The sequence below is a fragment of the Rhamphochromis sp. 'chilingali' genome (assembly GCF_963969265.1).
Source record: "Rhamphochromis sp. 'chilingali' genome assembly, chromosome: 21".
Taxonomy (NCBI): Eukaryota; Metazoa; Chordata; class Actinopteri; order Cichliformes; family Cichlidae; genus Rhamphochromis; species Rhamphochromis sp. 'chilingali'.
In genome coordinates, this window is record NC_137949.1 from 12,217,204 (window position 1) to 12,237,215 (window position 20,012).

Consider the following 20,012-nt stretch of genomic DNA (forward strand, 5'->3'; position numbering starts at 1 on the left):
TGCTTTTTATCATCGACATCTGAAGGCTTTTCCAAAATCATACTGATGGTTGTTGTTATTGTTTCCAATGTAACCAAGGGTACTTCAGATATTAAGTGTACCAGAAATGATGTGATGAACCAAGATTTTAAGACTTTTGACTTCAGTCACTCATTGTCAGTTCAGAAGCTTGAAGAAACAAACCATAAAAAAATCATATTTTTGTAAAAAAAGAATAGATTTTAATAGAGTGGAATAGATATTCGATTGATTTAAGTTTTTATGTAAATTGCTGGTACACCATTTTAACAGCATACTGTTAAATTTATTTACCGTTTTAACAGTTGTCATTGTCGACATTGTTTCCATATACAGACAAACTTGTATAGGAAGTGTCAACTTTGTATCAAAATACTTTAATACCCAAACTTTTTTTTTTTGAAAATGTTATTTAAAGACAGATTAATAAAGTAGATTTACAGAAGCGTTGGTATTTCATTACAAGAAAACGGTTTGTTCTTTTGTGGTCACATCTTCCTTGTAATGCAGATTTATATCAACAGAGGAGATAACCAGTAGCTGAATGCGCTTTGTTACTGTTGTGAAGCAGGCTGAACATTATTCATTTATTTATGGATTTATTTTGCGTTGCTGCTATTTGTTATTTTTTTAAGTTCAGTAAACTTCATAGAAAAGACCAAATTTGAAAACAAGCCCCAGATTTATGTAGAATATTTGCTTTAAGACAAGAAAGATGTTTAAATCCTTTCCTGTTACACCTTTATCACAGTTTCACTTTACTTCTTTGACCTAATCTTAAAGTAAGAAGAATCACACGTGTGAAACTCACCTCTTTGGATATGAAACGTCTCCTCAAGCGTCCAATAATGTCCAATAATGTCCAATAATGTCAGATTTCAGGTGCCGCCATTGGGAAATCTTATTTAAATCTTCTTTTTTTAAAAAGAGCTGTTTAAGTGCAGCAAGCAAGTTTTTCAGCACTTGAGCCTAGGTGTGAAGATGTCATCATCCGCTTCTCTTATTATAACACTATCACAGGAGCACTTGTGCGGCGCCTGCATGCACACATGCGCACTATGGAGGGGAGCAACCCAGAGAGTTTCCTGTCGTTGAAAGGTTGAGGGTTGCTCTGCAGGCTTTTAACAGGTGCTTACTGTGCAGCTGTGTGAGAGCAAGGGGGAACGTTATGGGCTCTACGGTAAAGGGGTCAGGACAGCACCTTTCCCAAACACGGAACAAGACATGAATTTTCCAAAACAGTTTAGAGACGGGGGGCTTTTGTAGGCCGCGCTTTTGTGTCGCTCGCTGTTTGCATTTAACGTGCGACTTGCTGACCTTTAAAGTAAAGAACATCTTCAGTGTGCAGCTGAGGTGTTGGTCCAGAGCGGTTCAAAAGATATTTGAATATCTTGCAGCACTTGGGACAGTTGCATTTCCTGTGTCTTGGTTTTATGCCCCAGGTGTTAAGTCAACAAGACTACAAAGTTTTCTTTTTTAGTCAAACATGTGGTTTGAGGATATTTTTGTCTGTGGCCAAAAAAGGCTTTAAAATTAACCTTTGGTCTTGGTTTACTCAGCTTACTATTAAAAAATGTGAAAATATAAAGAGAAAAGCCTCGTCACAAGCTCCACGTCTCCTTTAAAGAACATTTTGTAACATAGAATCATAATTTTAGCTCTAGCAGGCTGTCTCATGGTCACATTTCTACTCGAGAAAAGGCATAAAGTAAAAACCTCTCTGCCTGTTAACACCCTCTAAGCCTGTGCTGTCGCATTTTCGACATTTCATACAACTCTAGCCGTGGACCGCATCTCTTCTCTTGTGGTGAACGGCTGCTGCTACATAGCGTGCACTAGCAGGAAGTCAGTCCAAACATTACAGGAAGTGCACAGAAATATGTGCTTAGAAGACTGCCACAGCATAGATTAAGTCTCACTCATGATGAAACCACCTGAGTTCACTCTTTTTTCCGTTAAAGTGCAGAGTATAAATCTAGGAGGATGTGTGAAACGTGCTTCATTTTTCTTTTTTTTTTTAATTTTGAGAGTGATGTAAATAGGTAGGTGCATGTGACAGAAGATAAAGTCTAATCATCCAAGAACTCTTCTTTGATACGTGCTGGGAGAAAAAGTGTCCCGCCATGTTTGGAGATCAGCTTTGTCCAGGCCTTCTGGAGCTTTAAGGGTATTCCTTTCTTCCTCTCGACCACAGTTGTCACTACTTCCAAATGTGGTTGGAAATCACATTCTGTTACGCAATCAAACTGCGATGCTATCAGTGTGCAGAAAGTTTTCCAGACCTCCTACCTCCTGCTACATGATGCAGGTGCTGGCCTCTTTCGTGAATGTAAATGAGGGCTCTTTTTTTTTGCCTCTAGTGCTTACTCATGTGCATCATGTAGGCTTACTTGGCTTTATGATAAACAGATGGATTACTATTCTTTATTTACACTGTAATATCTTCTGCTGGTTTGATGGCAAGCAGAAAGATACGGGCGAAAAAGGGTCACGGGAAAGTATCTACAGGGCAAAGAATGAGCAGCCTGAGAAACACAAGTCTGCAGCCCTTTATTCTGAAAGCATTCACTCAAGAATACGGCCTCAAGCCGTAGTACTTAATCCTCTGTGTCTTCCATATGATACTCATTTCCATGTGTCTAACTATTGAGGTCCCGCGACCCACATGAGATCACACAACTCCTGAAGTATGCCACTTGTGATCATTTCAACAGTCTTAGTTGCGCTCTCATTTAACACGGCGTCCGCGCTCTGCCAAGGCATATTTGGTGTCGAGCTTGACTATGTCTGCTTCTGCACATCCCTCCAGGGCCCCTTTCATACGTCTGAGTGTTATAGCAGGTCATGGCTGTCTCTTGGGAAGGAAAGAAGATACCGTTGTGCCTGGGTGGCTTTAGGACCGAGGGTGGATGATGGAGATGGATGTGCTGGAACATGTGGGGATGTTTTCCCTCACTTACACCGACAGAAATCATACAATCATCAGCATTTCATATCTCTGTTCATCCATACTCATGTCTGCTCCTCCCATCTCAGAACAAGCCTAACTCTAATTCTAACTTCAACCAAAACTACTTACAAAAAGGCTGTTTAAAAAAAGAAAGAAAAGAGATATCTAACCAAAACTTTCAAGCTTTTACAAAATATCATGACTCTAAACGCTTGAAACCTCAACCTGTTTCTGAAAAAGATGGCTGGGAATGTTTTCATTTCACTCTATTCGCTGTGTGGTTTCCTGAGACACTTACGTTGCTCAGATGAGAGGTTTTTTTGAGAAAGCTGTGACCCATTCTGAACAGGCAGGTGTAACACTGTCTCCCATCATATAGTAATTATAACTGATTCAAATATGATAAATAAAACCTCTTTAATATGTCTTTTATGTGAAAGAAAAAGATTTAGGAATTTACACTTTAAGGCGTTTTTTATATATATTCATTCAGTTAAGTCATTACATTCATATTACAACTTGATTTAACAATCTGCATAGAATAATACATTTAATAGATGTTTTACACTTTTAAACATCTGAATGAATTTAACCAAAGTTAAATTCATTCATTCTTTAAAAAACTAAACTAAAGACAAAATCATTTAAAACATAAAATATACTTGGTCACTGGCCAGCCACATATAGTCTAAAATCAGTGCTCTGCAGCATCCTGACGTGCTAATGAAAAACAAAGAACATCGGACACGAGCTCCTGGTTTGTGTCACTGCAGCTGCTAGGTTGCAGAGATATTTTTGGTTTGTGAAGAAGAGGTGTAAAAAATGCTGGAGTGTGACCTGCCTGTGGCTGCTGTAAGTGTCTGCATTAAAGGACTTTGTTTACTTCAACGTGTTGCTGAGCATTTCTGTATCGGCCCAGACCAGACAGGAGCAGCTGCCTTCATGCATCAGTTTCAGTAAAGCTGTGTTTCCCAAACTTTTTGGCTCGTGACCTTTTAAAAGGGTCGTTAATGGCTTTGCCTAAATCTTACTTGACATTCAAAGTGCCGAAAAATATATTTGATGGGAATACATCTGACTCTTTTCAGAGGTCATGACCCAGTTACTTAAAAAATAAATGAATAAAAATCTGCAGACGTGAACATCATCTATCTAATCATGATGCTTGTAAAAGCATGATGGCAAATAAGAAGTAAAGAGGCTTTAACCTTGCTTAACTGCAGTCCTCACATGGCAGATCACGGTAGATTAAAAATAAAACTTGAGTCATGATTTCAGAGAAGAGACGTTGCTGCTGAGGTATTTAAATGTATTTTAGGGGAACGCTATTAGATTCCATTTTATTGAAGAGAAGCCAGGCAAAGTGAGAAACTCACAGCCAGAGAGATGAGTAGCATGAGTAGCACTGCAGGCCACAGGGGAAATATGTGATTTTTTTTTTTTCATTCAAGCTTGAAAACAGCTTCAATATGTTTTGTCTTTATTTCATTTTCTAAATTGTAACATCTCACTTTTGTTCCAAGACCTATTTAGGCTGGCAGCATAATTTCTGAGGTGATGTAAGGTAGTGTGACCTGAACACGTGGGAGGGCTACTTTCATTTCTGTATAACCTTAAAGTTGACCTAACATTTCCTCATTTTCTGTCAAATGAATAAGATCAGAAATGATTTAGAAATCTGTAAAAAAAAAGAAAAAAAAAAAGAAGAAGATTTTCTGTTGTTTTTTTTATCAGGCAAATTGTTGCTTCTGTTCAGGAATGCAAGTAAATGACTGTAATTCTCAGATAACATTAATTATATTTTTCATTTTATTTTCATTGCAAATATGAATTTGATTAAAGCGCCTGCACGTGCTGACAGATTTCAGAAAATTAAAAGTTCATTTGGTAATTTTCGAAGGCATGCTCTAATGCATGTTTTAATCACTGTATATATAAGTTATATCTGTTCTAGGCACATGACAATGGAGAACAGTCATATTAAACATGAATTAAGTTCCCAATAATGAGGTCAGTGTATGCAAAGTAATCCCCGTGAGCCAAAAGCTCAGGCACAGACTGCTCCAAACACAGTTTCCGACAGTTTTTTCTAATGACCTCAATGAGAGGGGATAACCTTAACAAAATCGCCTCACCTCTTCTCAAGAGGGGCAGCCAATCACAATAAAGGTGGCTTCGGGGAGCTCGTTTCTAACAGTGGGTGGAGTGAACTCAGTAGAAGGTAAATAAGGCATATTTGAAATGTGAATTTCTACTGCACTCCTGCAGAGTCCAAGAATATGAACAGATTTATAAATGAGTTATTGTCCCGCTTAAACTTCTTTGTTCAATATGAATTTGCATCACCAAATCACCTTGGTTTCTGATATTAAAAATATACTCAGTTCACTGAGTATACTTCAGTCTAGCTCTTAGTCTTCATTAATTCTCTCAGTCAACAGCAGAGCTGCCCAGACCTCATCCAGCAGGAAGCTGCGTGATGATAAAGGTGTATGCCCCTGCAGGTCTGTATGAACAGGCTTCCTCATGCATGTCATACCAAGGCACACATCAAAGTCATCAACGTTTTCATTTTCATTCACAGCTGCTAGTGGCTCATCTTTACTTTTGCCCCACTGCGCCATCAACGGAAATAACCCTTTATAACAATAATGCCTACACAAACACAGAGGAGGTGACGGAGCGTCCTCGGTGGCATGAGTGAGGCCTGCGGTCTTTAACACAGTGAGAAACGCCTGGAGTTGATATTCATCTTGGTGAGGCCCAGATGCTTTAGAGGGGTGGACAGAGCAAAGGCAGCCTTCATGGGGATATCACACAGCAGGTCCGACTCCTCTCCGCACTCCTCCAGCTCGTACGTTGCGTCGTCCAGCATCTCCTTGTGACGGTGGCACACTTGCTCCACTTTGAGCCGATGGATCTCCACCCGCAGACGGATCAGCTGACGGGCCAGTCGGTTGTCCTGAACTTGCATTTCCCTCTGAGGGTAGAGGAGGGATGGAGGGAGCGCGTTTGAGAAGAAAGTGAGTTTCAGTGTTCAGTTTAGCAGAACATATGTGGAAGTTTGGATTTGGATGGTGCCTATCTCCTCATCAAAGGGTAAAAATCATGTGGACTACATGGGTTGCAGCTTATGAGAAAACAGGCACCATATTGTTTCGCAATCTGTGTGTTTAGACTTCTTTCCCTTAAGTTAAGACAAGCAGTCATGCAAGCAAGATCACTGACACCTAAAGAGATGCCTATCTGTTTTAAAGGTGAAGTAGGAGATAGATAGCTATCTGTATTTCTCAAGAATGGATAAGGACTCTGTATTATTTATTTATTTACTTATTCATTAATTAGTTTTAATGATTGGAGATTATCAAGAAGTGCAAATTATTTCTCAGGGCGTGACGCATCTTTAGATAAAAATCAAATCAAATTTCTGGAGGAACTCACCAGCTCTTTTCTAAGATGCTCCAGGGCATCGTCCATAGTGTCAAAGCCACAGATGCTGCCCACAACCAGTTCTGACCTCCTCAAAATTGCCGGCACGGAAACGACTTGCTGTCCTCCTGATTCGGGACCGTCCGCGGAATTTCTTTCCTTCCACGCTCGGCTCTGTACGCGCTCCTGCCACTCGAGGTAGGACGGTCTGCGGGTCTGTAACTTCAGCTTCTCCGTCAGCGCTTTCACGCTGTCCAGATCCTCCGTGTCGCCCTCGGAGGACGAGCCGTCTCCAAGCTCCTTAAAATCCATCGGTGCAGCAGATTGCTGATACACGCTGAGCATTCAGGGAGCAGGCTCGCTTTCTGCGCTGGCAGCTTGGCGATTAGAGCGCAACAGGTCCATGCCTCCTCTCCTTTATAGGGAGAAATAGCGCAGTGACCGCCCATCCCGCACAGGACAGGGAGGCTGGAGAGTTTGCAAGCTTTTGTCAGGCGAGGGAAAAAGATATCCTGAAACCAAAGTCTGAGATTTTATTACTGTGCATTCACAAGTTAAATGACTTAAAACTATTTAAAATAGTTTTACATTTATATTACAGGAGAAACTGCCAAAAGAAGAAACGAATACAGATGTATGCATGTATTTCCTGGACATCAGGTTGATGTGCAGGAATCGCTTTTCTCTTTCTGCTTGCCTTGCTTTGCATTCTGGGGTAGTTTTGATCTAAAAGTGGGTCAATTAACTGCGTGCACTGAAGTATAGATTAAATTTCCATCTGCAGTATGAAAATGGAAATAATCAAGTAAAGTACAACAAACCTGCGCCTGGATGTATGAGAAAAATCTATACATACTTACATACTTACACACAGTCAGGTGAAAAACCAAGTTTTCTGTTCAGCTATGTAAAACAGTAAGTAGCCTACAGGCTTACTGTGCAATTTCCCAACAAATTCCCCTCAAGGTCAGACTGAGCAATGCTCAGAAAAACTGCAAAAACCCAGGAGCTCCATCTCAGACTCTACAGGCCCCAGTTAGCATGTTAAAGGTTAAAGTTCATGACAATAAAATTAGAAAAAGACAGAACACGTTGGCTTCTTTGGAAGGGTTGCCAGGAGAAAGCCTCCTCTCTAAAAATAACATGGCAGCACAGCTTAGGTTGGCAAAGTTGCAAATGAACAGTCCATAAGACTTCTGGAACAACATCCATTTGTTTGTCCATAACGCACAGCACCATGTTTGGAGACACCCAAACATAACTTATCAGCCCAAACCAATTATACCAACTGTGAGCATGGTGGTGGAAGTGTGCTGATTTGGGCACCTAGCAGTCACTGAGTCAACCGTGAGCTCCTCTGTATACCAATGCAGAATGAAATGTGGAGACATCTGTCCAACAGATAAAAATTGGCCAAAAAAAAAAAAAAAAAGCAAAAGAATTAATGTGCTGCAATGATCCAGTCAAAGTACAAAACTCAACCTGACTGAAAAGAGCTGAGCATGAATGAATTCCTGCAAACCTCAATGAGCTGAAGCAACGCTGTAAAGACGAGCGGGGCTAAAACTCTTCCACAATGATGTGACACATCGATAAAGTCAAACAGAAAACTGCCAGAGGTACTTCTACAAGCTTCTGAATCATGGAGGTGGAACCCACCATGACTGCATATAAAACTTACTGGATGCATATCTAAACTAGTTATTTTAGGCCTATGTTGGTCACTTTTTTCTTTCATTTTAAAACTTGTTTGTGGTGTGTTTTCTTGCATCAGTGTTCCTGTTTTTATTATTGTGGTTTATGCTGCATGAATTATATTCCCTGGGGCAAAATGTGTGTTTAAATGGATGGATGGGATAGGACAAAGCATCATATTTTCCACTTGGTTCAATAGCCCACACGTGGGTGCGCTGATACACTGTACTCTATGACGTTACGTTTACTCTTTACAATAAGGCTAGATACTTATTTATATATTTTACAGGTGACTTTATTTAATGCAAAACATCTCAAATTGCAAAATATAATGAAACTAGTCAAAGCTGAAAGTTGTAGGTTCAGTACTACACTTGTTCACACTGTAATGCATCGTAATACCAGCAAAGTGATACTGTGTCAATATTTTGTAGCTGACAGATTTCAATAGTTACACACAGCAAAAGCCAACTTGGCAGATGAGTTGTGATTGACGATTTTTTTGTGCTTGAGTATGGCGCCATCTAGTGACAACCTAATATACTACAGGTACTTCACAGTGGCTCTCTTCTTCCCCCCCCTCTGCAGTGCGCACAAGTTGTGATAAGTGTCACTTCTCACTCACTGTCTCAGGAAACGTAGACTTCCGCCTTTTGTCGCCTAAAGCAGCACATTTTCCACTCCCACGGCAGTTAAGCTTAGCCAGCTGTGTGTGCAGAGGTGTAGCCACATAAGAGGACGACAATGTTCAGGAAAATATGAAGCTTCTTCTATTTATAGACTTCTTATCGCCAATCAAACAGAGCGCGGCTGCAACGCTGCCCAACCAGCTGTGCGTGCAGAGGAGGAAGCCCGCTTTCGTTTTCTTACAAGAGAGGCGAGGACGTGATTGAGGTGCTCGGCCACTTCTGTAGTTTAGAAAGTACAGAAACAAAGTTCTGCAGACGGACTTTGGGTGTTTGAAGGGGAGCTGATGGAGTTTGCTGAGCACATCAAGACGGCCAATGTGGAGGATGTTGTGCTCCGACAGCCGCTGCAACCCCCGAGCAGAGGAACCCTGTGCATCACCGGCCACCACCTGCTCTTCTCGGACAGGGAGGAGAGTGACTCCCGGCAGGTTTTATTGCTCCTTAGGAACATCGATGCCATTGAGAAAAGGTGAGGGAGGATTGAGATCAGAAAGGTGATAAGGAACCAGATCAAAAACGTGTCTTATAAGAAAAGTAACGAGTATCCTGCAAGAACAATGTCGCACTTTTCTCTATCTCAATTATTTTTTAATTGATTAAATTGATGATTAAATATTTGATGGTGGACTTGTGATTCTTAGAACTTATTTATTATGATTATAACTCGCATGATCAAACCAGTAATCACACTAATCAACACGAAACGGTGTGAACTTGCCGGTAATTCCTCTGATCTCTCATTCCTTCCTCAAATCTTTTTTAACCAGTGTGGAAAACCTTACGGGCTATTCCGGCTTCTTCTCTAATGCAAGCCACAGTGAAAGGTTGGACATCCTCTGTGTTGCCATGTCATGCTGTGTGCTGCTCTTGATGCAATTCTGAAGAAGTAACATTTCCCAACAAGATTAATGCAACGTTTTTTCCGTTTGCCACCCTCCACATGCTCAGAGCTGTGTACTGCTTGCAACTAACAGCTTTTTTTCTTCGTAGCTCTCTGAAACCTTTTGTTAGGTATTGCCACCCCCCCCCCACCCCCCCCCCCACACACACACACACACACACACAACCTACCTGACTCGTTTTGCCCACTTTTTCTGCTGCAAGTCGAGCCTCATGCACCGCCATAGGCAATAAATGGGGCTCTTAGAGGGGGTGCATGTTTTCTTTTGTATAAGAATCATATATTTGTGTTTGTGTGTGTGTGTGTGTGTGTGTGTGTGTGTGTGTGTGTGTGTGTGTGTGTGTGTGTGTGTGTAGGATGTCTGGTTCATCTGGAACAATTACGATGAAGTGTAAAGATCTGCGTGTGCTCCAGCTTGACATCCCAGGCATGGAACAGTGTCTCAACATTGCACACTCTATCGAGGTACACAACTAATGCAACCTGAAACACACAGGCACAAGAAAATAACTGTTGGTCTTAGAGTAGCCTGCTATTTTTCTGCATATGTTTTTCACTTCTTTGCATGTATCGGTAATCTCTCTTTAACTTTCTGCAGACACTGTCCTGTCTGGACTGCGTGTCCGCAATGTACCCTTTCTTTTACCGACCTGTTGATCTCAGCCTGCCGGAGCAGTGGGGTCTCTCATCTCCTGAAATGCACTACAGTCAGATGAAGGAACTTGTAAGCAACATATAAAACTCTGTATGCTTGTTTTCTGCTGTAGATAATTTAATACTTGTAGACACAGACATTTTTCAGGTAACATTTTCCAATAATGTCCCTACAACCACATGACAGGAAAATGCCAGGGAAGTGTAGGGGTCGGGATTCAGGATATCCTTCTTGCTTAGCTTTCATTTGTTTTCCCCTTAACTTCAGAATGTGTTGCACACAGCTTGAATTCATGTATAACACACCAACGTCTTCCCGTGGGAATGGCATGTTGCTATGGTGAAGGGTCGCAGCTGAGGGCAGCATTTTTGCATGTGTTTTACAGACACAAAATTCCCAGAACATGTAGGATATCTGTGCTTTTAACCAGACCAGCCTGAGTAGTGTTTTTCACCCATGATAAAGTGGCTGGAATTTGCAAGTCCCAATTATTTCTCTCCCACCGACTCTTTCCATCACGACAGGAGCTGAGCTGTTCTGTCTAGTTATAAACTACGAGCTTCAACCATTCTTACAGAGTTTTTAAGAATACCTTTTACAATTTAGGGAACTTGATGATTAAGTTTCTTTGATAAAATTAAGAAAAGTGAGAAAGTTGTTATAGCGGTAAGGCAAACAGAGCTATAGTGATTTAACTTAGCCTGATACATTATAGGAGAATTCTTCAACAGCAATGATGGTGAAAGAAGCGTGACACCTTACTTTGGCGCAGACCGGTGATTTGATGCACGGTTTCTATGGATTTATGTCATTGTGATGTTTCAAATAAGAGTGCAGGGATGTTTTAGGATAGTTGCTGAGTGGCTTCCAGAAGGACTTTAGTTTAGCTTAGTTTACAAAAACATTAGAAGTAGCTGTAAACAGCTGATCTGGCGCCCTGCAAGGGTAAGAATCAGTGAGCTTCAGAAGCAACATTTCTGAAGCTCACTGATTACTATGCTGTCTTTTTTTGATTTTACCTGTTTTTATAGGCAGGCTCCTCTGGTCACCAACCTCACAGTGCCAAAAAGACTTAAAAAGACTTAAAAAGAGACATGCCCCACGTTAGGTTTTGTGCACATTAAGGAAAGCAGATATTCAGTAGAGGTCTTTGAAAAGGAGCTTTCTTTACTTGGGAGAGAGCCGAGCTACTGTTTACAGTACTTATGCTTAAGTAACCAGCTGGTTAGAGTACATTTTTATTTGTTATATTGAGGAAATGGTACCTATTCATGAGGTTAACCGATTAGAATCAAGTTCCACAATTTGGGTTTTCAGGACTGCACCTAATCAGGTGTGGGTACTACTGAGAAAACATGTCCCTAAAAGAGGCCACACAGGAGTGATCCTGCAGTCTGGACATGAAGAAAGGTTCAGATCTCCCTAAAATCATCCCTGAGTTCATCAACTGGAAAACAGTCTGTCCAGCAGTAGTCATGGTCTTTTATTTTTCTTAATCTCTTACTAAGAAATCAAATAAGCCATAATAGGGCAGTTGTTATTAATTAAAGATCCACTAAGGATTAGCTTGGAGCATAAGCACACGCTTTATGCAAAATAAAAATAATGAGACTTTCCTCACCTATGAACTGGACTACTCCCAGTCCAGCTCAGCTCAAAGTCCCCTGTGACTTTAGCAACCGGGAGGTTAGCATGAATAATAACAGGTTACTTGATACTAAAGCTCACATTTTCCTTTATCGCCTTCTCTCTCACTTTTTTTCAGTATGAGAAGTGGAGACTGAGCACCGTGAACAGAGATTACTCGGTTTGTCCCTCCTACCCTCCGGCAGTCATCGTCCCAAAAAGCATAGACGACGACACACTGAAAAAAGCAGCCAAATTCAGACAGGGAGGACGTTTCCCTGTTCTCTGCTACTACCACAAGAAGAACGGCATGGTGAGGTGATTTAGTGTTCACTTTTAGTGTCACGGTTTGTGGCAGAATGGCTAAAAGCAATATAAAATGTCCAAAAAGTCCAAACATGAACAGAAAACATCCGAGGAAACAAACAATCCAACGACTAACACAGGAGAGACAGGGGGACAATATATAGTCGAAGGAAGTGGGAACGGCTGAGGACAAGACACGGGTGAAGAGAATCAAGACACAGGATAAAATATAACTGACTACCAAAATAAAAGAACTGATTTGCTGAACATGGTGAGCTTGACACAGGAGGATAGACCAGTACTCAGAGGAAAGAGAGTGAAACTAACACTCATAAAACCAGTGAACAGAAGAAAACTGTCAGAAAACTGCAACACTTGAAACCAGGAAGCCATAGAGAAACTCATTCGATAATGATACAAAATACAAGAGAGCCAAAATCAAAGCAATCACACGAAAATAAAAGAATTTAAAGTCCCAAATTTAAAAAACTGTTATGGTTAAGGCTACACATTTGACTGAACATTGTTAACAGGATGAAAAATGTTGTAGGTCATCATGCGCAGCAGTCAGCCGCTGCTAGGAGCCAATAGGAAGCGCTGCAAGGAAGATGAGCTGCTCCTCCAGGCTGTGATTGAGGGTTCGGACAAAGGCTACATAATTGACACTCGCTCCATGCAGCAGGCTCAACAGGCCAGGATGACAGGTGGAGGGTTTGAGTCTAAATCGTTCTACGACCGCTGGAAGAGATTTCACAGACAGATAGAAAGGTGTGTTTGCTGACTGTCTGATAATACTGATTTGTCAAACTTGCTTCGCTACACACTGCCTCATATGTGTGCAGGGGTAAAGCTCTCCAGGAGAGCCTAATTAAACTGGTGGAGGCTTGTGGTGATGAGTCCAACAACATGGACCGCTGGCTCAGTAAGCTGGAGAATTCAAAGTGGCTGTCGCACGTCCAAAATGCTCTTTCTACTGCCGGCCTGCTGGTGGAGTGTGTGGAGAGGTATGAATAACACCCACACTCTTATGACTTGGAAAACTTTATGGTAATATCTTGTGACTAATTCAATTTTATCTGGAAAGTACCAATTTACAGCAACTCCCATCTCAATGTGCTTTTTATTGTAAAGACTCTATAATATTAGAGAGAAAACCCACCGAGGATCAGCACTTTGTGACAGTGGGGAGGAAGAAATTACTTTTAACAGGAACAGAGCTCGGACATAATCAGGATCAGGGACAGGCAGCTATCTGCCTTGACTGCTCTAACTCTAAGCTTAGTCTTTAAACTTTCCTTTTTGCTAAAGCATATAGTTAGGGCTGGATCAGGTGACCCTGAATCCTCCCTTAGTTATGCTGCAATAAGTGTAAGCTGCTGGGGGATTCCCATGATGCACTGGGCTTTTCTTCTTCACTCACTGTGTTAATAGACCTCTCTGCACTGAATAATACTTGTTATTAATCTCTTTCTCTCTTCCACATTATGTCTTTATCCTGTTTTTCTTCTCTCTCCTCAACCAATCACAGCAGATGGCCCCGCCCCTCCCTCAGCCTGGTTCTGTTGGAGGTTTCTTCCTGTTAAAAGGGAGTTTTTCCTTCCCACTGTCGCCAAAGTGCTTGCTCATACGGGGTCATGTGATTGTTTGGCTTTTCTCTGTATGTATTATTGTAGGGTCTACCTTACAGTACAAAGCGCCTTGAGGTGACTGTTGTTTTGATTTGGCGCTCTATAAGTAAAATTGAATTGAATTGAATGTAGACACAAGGAAGTGAGGGCAAGTCAACAACCACTTGTTTTAAATCTTGAAGAAACAGAAAGAAGGCCATAACTGTCTTCCTTACACACAGGTTTGTTTTTCTTGTACATGTTAATGAGTGTTGTTTCTTCCAGGGATGGCCATTCTGTTCTTGTTCACGGCTCTGAAGGGACAGACTGCTCTTTGCTCATCAGCACTCTGGCTCAGCTCATCATGGATCCATGCTGCCGCACAGTGGAGGGCTTCTTGGGACTGCTGGAGAGAGAGTGGATACAGGCGCGTGCCAGGTTTTAAGTCGGGGAGGATTACAAAGAATTTTAAATGTCTTTTTTTCTTGATTTGCTCCCATAAATGTTGTCGAGAATCCAAAGAAATGCATTGTAACATCGGGGATCTCTGTCTACTTCTGACACGAGTTTCCAAACAAGCGGTGAGCTTTTAAAAATAGAAGCACACCCAGCGACTACAGGACTGAGCCTATCTGTTGCCACAAAATTAGATCCTAAAAGCTGACACGTGTTTGTGTGTTTGCAGGCAGGACACCCGTTCCAGCAGCGATGCGCTCACTCAGCTTACTCCCATGCTCGTCTCCAGCAGGAGTCTCCGGTGTTCCTGCTGCTGCTGGACTGCGTGTGGCAGCTTTGGCGGCAGTTCCCCTTGGCTCTGGGCTTCTCTGAGGCGCTGCTCCTGCGACTGGCGACTGAAGTTTATGCCTCGGATTATGGCACCTTTCTGTGTAACAGTGATCAGGAAAGGTCAGTTTTTTCTACATATTTAAAGATTGCTGCCGAGTGTCTTCATTTCAAACTAAGATTCACACTTTGTTTGCCCTTCAATCAGGTGTGCCTTGGAAGTAAAGGAAAGGACTCACTGCTTGTTCCGGGCTCTGCTAAGGCCCACGGAGAGGGATTACTACTCTAACCCCCTGTATGAACGCACTGAGCTAGCAATCTGGCCCTCAGTTCATCCTCAGTCCCTGCAGCTCTGGAAAGGTGAGCTTTGCCCTGCACTTGTTTTCAGACCTCATCTTTTTTAGCCTTTAATGTAATTGCAGTGTTGCTGTTCTGAGCTTATGTTGTTACCGCTTTAGTTTAGTTTAAGTGTTGGTGCTCACTCTGCCCCGCTGTCTAACCCTCAGGCTATTTTTTGAGGTGGACCCAGCAGGTTCGTCACCTTGAAGAGGCTCAGGAGGAAATCAGGAACATGGTCATTGAGTGGGGGAAGTTAGCACGCAGCTGATGCCTCGTTCGTGTGAATGAGGTGGGATCACATGGTTCCAAGGAGTTAAAACAAAATACCTGATTTTGATTTGACCTGTCGCCTTCAAGGTTGCCCGCTGGGCACTTCTGGACTGTTTTCGCCCTGGCTGAAACTTGTAGATCACTCTGAACCTGGAAGTCCCATTCTTATTGCACACCATGGATTTAAAAACGTCTATGCCAGTATGATCCAGCTTTTATTAAAGATACTTACCTGTGAAGAGGACAGTGTACCAGACCAAACAGCAGACTCCACAGTGTTCCAGTCAGGTGAGGAGTGTGAGTGCGTTGAAAAGGCAAGACGATCTTCATGTTCCTCCCTTAGAATGATATTCAAGTTGTAGGCTCACGATTTTAGATGTGTTCCAACACGCATCACATTCAGAAATGTGCAGGGGGCAGAAGAATTCGATGAGGATTAGACTGACTTGGACAAAACCGTTAGATTTTGGATACATGTCTAAATTCACCTGTTTCACAAAGCTGTGGATACCCATTGTTAGAGATGTTAAGCAGGAAAATGGCACACTGAATTGTAACTAAAATGTTTTTCAAAGAAGGAAAAATCACCAACAGTGAAGCTGTCCAACCACTCAGCTCTGTTTACCGCAGTGGAAAATCTTAGTCTTTTTGAAGACGTGTGAAGACTTGCCTTCAAAACGGCAGTAAAGACGTAACAGTATAGAGTATATGAAGTGTCCCTCCTACCTCAGTCAGACTCAGACCAGTTTAGCAGAACAAACAGAAATGGCTGGCGTCCTCGATGCTTTATATTTAGACAGGATCTTAAAACCGCAGCGGTCCGGAGGTGACACAAACTTGAGAGAAAGATCAGCTAAATTTAAATTAGGTGCTTTTTATTGACAGAGTTGCAGAACTTTGTGATCCTACCTTGTGTGAATTAGAGAAGATGAACCTGATGAATGTTAACAATATGCAATGCCTAATGTGTTTTAATGTACAGTATTTTTTACACTTGCATAAAAGTTTTCTTACAAAAAATGTGGTGCTTGTGTGATTTTAATACACTAGGCTTGTGTTTCGGTCTAGCATTTTCATATATATTTATCCCATATTGTGTTAAATAATGATTGATGTTACTCTGATTTCTCTTTTCTAACCTGTATGCTAAGATAGCCTGACTGCCTTATGACTATAGATTTACATTTACTAGACTGAAGCAGGAGTACCTTTACAGCTCCCCATGCATCACTATGAACAGGCATATTTCACCAACATGTCTAAGTGATTCCTTCAGAACTCTGGAGCTGTTAAATACAGAGGACAAAACTTGCCAAAGCTTTGTTATTTTTCCAGTGTTTAGCATAATTGCAAAGGGATAATGATTTCATGATATGTATTCACTCATAAATATTATGAATAGAAGTCAGCTGTATAACAGACACACCTCCCAGTCCTGTTAAGCTCAGCTAAACACTCTTCACAATGCAAATCCCTGTGCACAGCAAGTCAGCATGTTTGCACACACGTTGCTTTGCACGCTGGAGACTGTAGTCCTGCTCAGTCAGGAGCCACAAGCCCTGGTGATTACACAAAGTGGAGAAGAACCACATAGCCCAGCATGACTTAACGCACCTGCTTATTTATCCAGCTTGACTGGGTGAACTGAAACGGTGACCAATGGGCTGGTAATCTTTTTGATTCTCACCCCTAAATGCTGTCTTATCAGCTCTTATTTTATAGATTAGTTTAGTGGACTAGTTGTGAATTCACTGTTACATCTGCTGCTTGTGGAACAAGAATCATCTGCCTGGGATTCTTTTTCTAAATCATAAGGACACAGGTAATACATTTCCCCCTTTTTTAAAACATTTCGAAACATCTTGTTTGTGTCCAGGTGTCATTCAAGAGATTTTAAAGGGTTTGGTGTAATATATTTGCTCTGCTTAAGTTTGGTGTAACTTTGTCAAGGACTGCTCCTGGACATGAAACCGGGTGTGCGGGTCTGTGTGCCCTCTGCGGCGGTGCTGGGCCTGTTTTGCCGAGGCTGTCTCAGCAGGTCGCGGAGCTGGCCCGGCCGCAGCTTCAGTTCCACCTCCAGGGAGATGAGCAGGTGGAACAGCCAGGACACCAGCCCCCCATCTCCTCAGGAAAACGTGCGCGTGCTCATCACAGGTGATGCAAATTTCCATCCATCATTAACGCACAATAGTTGCTTGTGTGTGACGTCGATGTATTCAGGAAAGGACTTTTCCACAGTTGCCCAAACACTGAGCCTGGGAAGCTGCCATTGTTTTCTACCACTTTCACTGCGCTGCCTCTGTTCTGAATTGTTGTGAGAGAGAATGAGTCGGATCGTTTCCAAGCAGAGCCCCAGTTTCAGATCAAATCAAGTGTAGAAATATGATAATGAAGAATTCGTTTTACTGGAGTATCAGTGTGAAATGCTACAAACATGTGCTGCAGGGTTTTTTGAGTTGTGTTCACTTTGCTCCAACAGCGGGAGCCCATTTTGATTCATCACAATAGAGTGTGTACAGACAGTGCTAGTGAAATAAAAGGGCCAATGGGTGACTGTGGGGAGAATAATAGCCTGCTGTCACTTTTTGTCCTAGGATCAACAAACAAAAAGCTTTATTCATCTGAAAGTGAAAACCAACAACATGGATTTTACTTTTATCGATTTACCAGTCTTCCACAAATACAGATTATCTGTGTGCACAGGTAGAAAGCTAACGCCTGCCTTTGTCTGCAGGTGGGCTTGGGCAGTTAGGTGTGGGACTTGCACAGATGCTGAGGTGAGATTGTAGAAATTCCTGAGTTCTTGAAACTTGCTAAAAGGTTTGAAGTTTAAATATCATCATACTTTTGTTAATGTCTAGAAAACAGTATGGAAGGGACAATGTAATCCTGTCAGACATCAAGAAGCCTCCACCTCACGTTTACGCCAATGGTATGTAAAATCTAATTCAAGTATGCATATTACTTTAAAAGTTACCGATTACTTTACTTTTTTTCTGGCATCACTGTTGTTTTTTAGGCCCGTTTGTATACGCTGATGTTTTGGACTACAAACACCTCCGAGAACTTATTGTAAACAATCGCGTCACTTGGCTGGTCCACTACAGCGCTCTGCTTAGTGCTGTGGGTGAGGCTAATGTGGCTTTGGCACGAAAGATCAACATCACAGGTCTGCTTGAACATGCACATCCTTTACACATAACCAGGTTTTAAGGAACAATCAGGGTTGAACTCGTGCTCTCTTCTTTTCTGCCCATCCAGGCCTACATAATGTGCTGGACTTGGCCTTAGAGAACTGTTTGCGCCTCTTTGTCCCCAGCACTATTGGGGCATTTGGTCCCTCTTCTCCACGTGACCCGGCCCCTGACCTCTGTGTTCAAAGACCTCGAACCATCTACGGCGTGTCTAAAGTGCATGGTGAACTGATGGGGGAGGTAAAATGTTTTTTGTACACGTGCTTACAGAGACGCCTGTGACTCCATTTCATTTTCAATCAGCTTCTCTTTCTTTAGTATCTCCATCATAAATACGGCTTGGACTTCCGCTGCCTGCGTTACCCTGGAGTGATATCAGTTAACACACCTCCTGGTGGTGGAACTACAGGTATTACCTGTGTGTGTTGTGCAAATGTACTCCAATCCATTGGATGTCATAGACTAAGTGCTCCGGACCTCTGTCTTCGCAGACTACGCTGTTCAGATCTTCCATGATGCTCTCAGCACAGGTCACCATGAGTGCTACCTGCGACCCGACACCCGTCTTCCCATGATGCATATCTCTGACTGCCACCGTGCCACGGTAGAGTTCATGCAGGCTCCAGAGTGCCAGCTGTCACTGCGCACCTACAACATAGCTGCCATGAGCTTCACCCCTGAAGAGGTGGCCCAAGAAATCCGCAAGCATCTCCCTCACCTCAAGGTCACCTACAATCCTGACACTGTCCGCCAGACCATTGGTATGGTATCTTTTTGTTTTTAAACCACTGGTTGGACTGATAATAAACCAATATAAAACTAAATTGTCCTTGCTGGTTTTTGCAGCAGACAGCTGGCCTGTAAGATTTGATGACACCAATGCCAGGAGAGACTGGGGCTGGGCGCCAGCCTTCGGGCTTGAGGAGTTGGTGTCGGACATGCTCCGCTCCATCCGAGACAAGAGGACCAGCGAGGGTTTGCCAGTCAGCTAGCAAAACCTGCTGCACCAAGACTAACCAATGCCCTACCTACCACTGACTTTTCTTCAGTCTACATTTACCAACAGCACACTTTGTTTTACTTCACTTTTACAAATTGTCAACCAGTATCATCTGTTTGTCTGGAGCATTGCTGCACCGTGCCAGGGACTGATTGTAAAATGGAAATTCTCAGTCATAACCTCTTTATATTCAGTGGAAAGTGAGATGTCAAACACGTGCACACACACACACATGCACACACACAGACACACACACACTTCAGTCTTTTCAGGGAATCAGATGCTGTCAAATCTTTGTGGTTTTTATTGTTCTCATGGTATAAGCATCACTTTACACATGGGCATGTTGCCTCAGGTGGAACAGAAACATTTCTTAAGCTTTAAAGAGTTTCAGATGTTGATCACATGCATGAGCACACCAGCGTGTTTCAGCGTCTGTTACAATATCTAACACAATATGGACAAGTTCCACGTGTAGAACAACAAATCTGTTGGACATTTTGAATCCAGGATCATCTGGAATGACTGACTCAGTTGACTTTGGACTGTA

General features: G+C 42.2%; 3 protein-coding genes across 6 annotated transcripts; 2 read left to right on the plus strand and 1 right to left on the minus strand.

Moving 5' to 3' along the window:
• Positions 1-3,405: 3,405 nt before the first annotated feature.
• Positions 3,406-6,787, minus strand: fam167b (family with sequence similarity 167 member B). The gene is made up of 2 exons (XM_080871494.1): positions 6,410-6,787; positions 3,406-5,948 (listed from the first exon to the last, which is right to left on the minus strand). Exons 1-2 carry the CDS (start codon positions 6,740-6,742, stop codon positions 5,685-5,687), a joined length of 597 nt encoding a protein of 198 aa, XP_080727620.1. The 5' UTR covers positions 6,743-6,787; the 3' UTR covers positions 3,406-5,684.
• Positions 6,788-8,736: 1,949 nt separating this feature from the next.
• LOC308389911 (myotubularin-related protein 9) lies at positions 8,737-16,558 on the plus strand. Of its 2 annotated transcripts, XM_080871514.1 has the most exons (11): positions 8,737-9,250; positions 9,549-9,605; positions 10,039-10,147; positions 10,281-10,406; positions 12,103-12,276; positions 12,820-13,037; positions 13,112-13,273; positions 14,162-14,307; positions 14,566-14,782; positions 14,868-15,019; positions 15,166-16,558. In XM_080871514.1, the coding sequence occupies exons 1-11, from the start codon at positions 9,066-9,068 to the stop codon at positions 15,264-15,266; spliced, it is 1,647 nt and encodes a 548-aa protein (XP_080727640.1). In that variant the 5' UTR covers positions 8,737-9,065; the 3' UTR covers positions 15,267-16,558. The 2 variants fall into 2 exon arrangements, with proteins under 2 accessions (XP_080727640.1, XP_080727641.1); XM_080871515.1 differs by lacking the exon at positions 9,549-9,605 and having other exon boundaries at positions 15,166-16,554.
• A 276-nt stretch (positions 16,559-16,834) lies between these two features.
• On the plus strand, positions 16,835-19,751 carry tdh2 (L-threonine dehydrogenase 2). Of its 3 annotated transcripts, none has more exons than XM_080870241.1 (9): positions 16,835-17,090; positions 17,199-17,422; positions 18,003-18,045; positions 18,130-18,200; positions 18,288-18,437; positions 18,530-18,702; positions 18,781-18,871; positions 18,954-19,223; positions 19,309-19,751. In XM_080870241.1, the coding sequence occupies exons 2-9, from the start codon at positions 17,233-17,235 to the stop codon at positions 19,452-19,454; spliced, it is 1,134 nt and encodes a 377-aa protein (XP_080726367.1). In that variant the 5' UTR covers positions 16,835-17,090; positions 17,199-17,232; the 3' UTR covers positions 19,455-19,751. The 3 variants fall into 3 exon arrangements, with proteins under 3 accessions (XP_080726367.1, XP_080726366.1, XP_080726368.1); XM_080870240.1 differs by having other exon boundaries at positions 17,219-17,422; XM_080870242.1 differs by having other exon boundaries at positions 16,835-17,422; positions 19,312-19,751.
• Positions 19,752-20,012: the final 261 nt, after the last annotated feature.

Coding starts and splice junctions, on each gene's coding strand:
- fam167b (XM_080871494.1), bottom strand. CDS start 6,742: ATGCTCAGCGTGTATCAGCAATCTGCTGCACCGATGGATTTTAAGGAG. Junction 5,949..6,409: donor AGCATCTTAGAAAAGAGCTG/GTGAGTTCCTCC, acceptor CTCTACCCTCAG/AGGGAAATGCAAGTTCAGGA.
- LOC308389911 (XM_080871514.1), top strand. CDS start 9,066: ATGGAGTTTGCTGAGCACATCAAGACGGCCAATGTGGAGGATGTTGTG. Junction 9,606..10,038: donor AATGCAAGCCACAGTGAAAG/GTTGGACATCCT, acceptor GTGTGTGTGTAG/GATGTCTGGTTCATCTGGAA. Junction 14,783..14,867: donor TGTAACAGTGATCAGGAAAG/GTCAGTTTTTTC, acceptor CCCTTCAATCAG/GTGTGCCTTGGAAGTAAAGG.
- tdh2 (XM_080870241.1), top strand. CDS start 17,233: ATGAAACCGGGTGTGCGGGTCTGTGTGCCCTCTGCGGCGGTGCTGGGC. Junction 18,201..18,287: donor ACCTCACGTTTACGCCAATG/GTATGTAAAATC, acceptor GTTGTTTTTTAG/GCCCGTTTGTATACGCTGAT. Junction 18,438..18,529: donor ACGAAAGATCAACATCACAG/GTCTGCTTGAAC, acceptor CTGCCCATCCAG/GCCTACATAATGTGCTGGAC.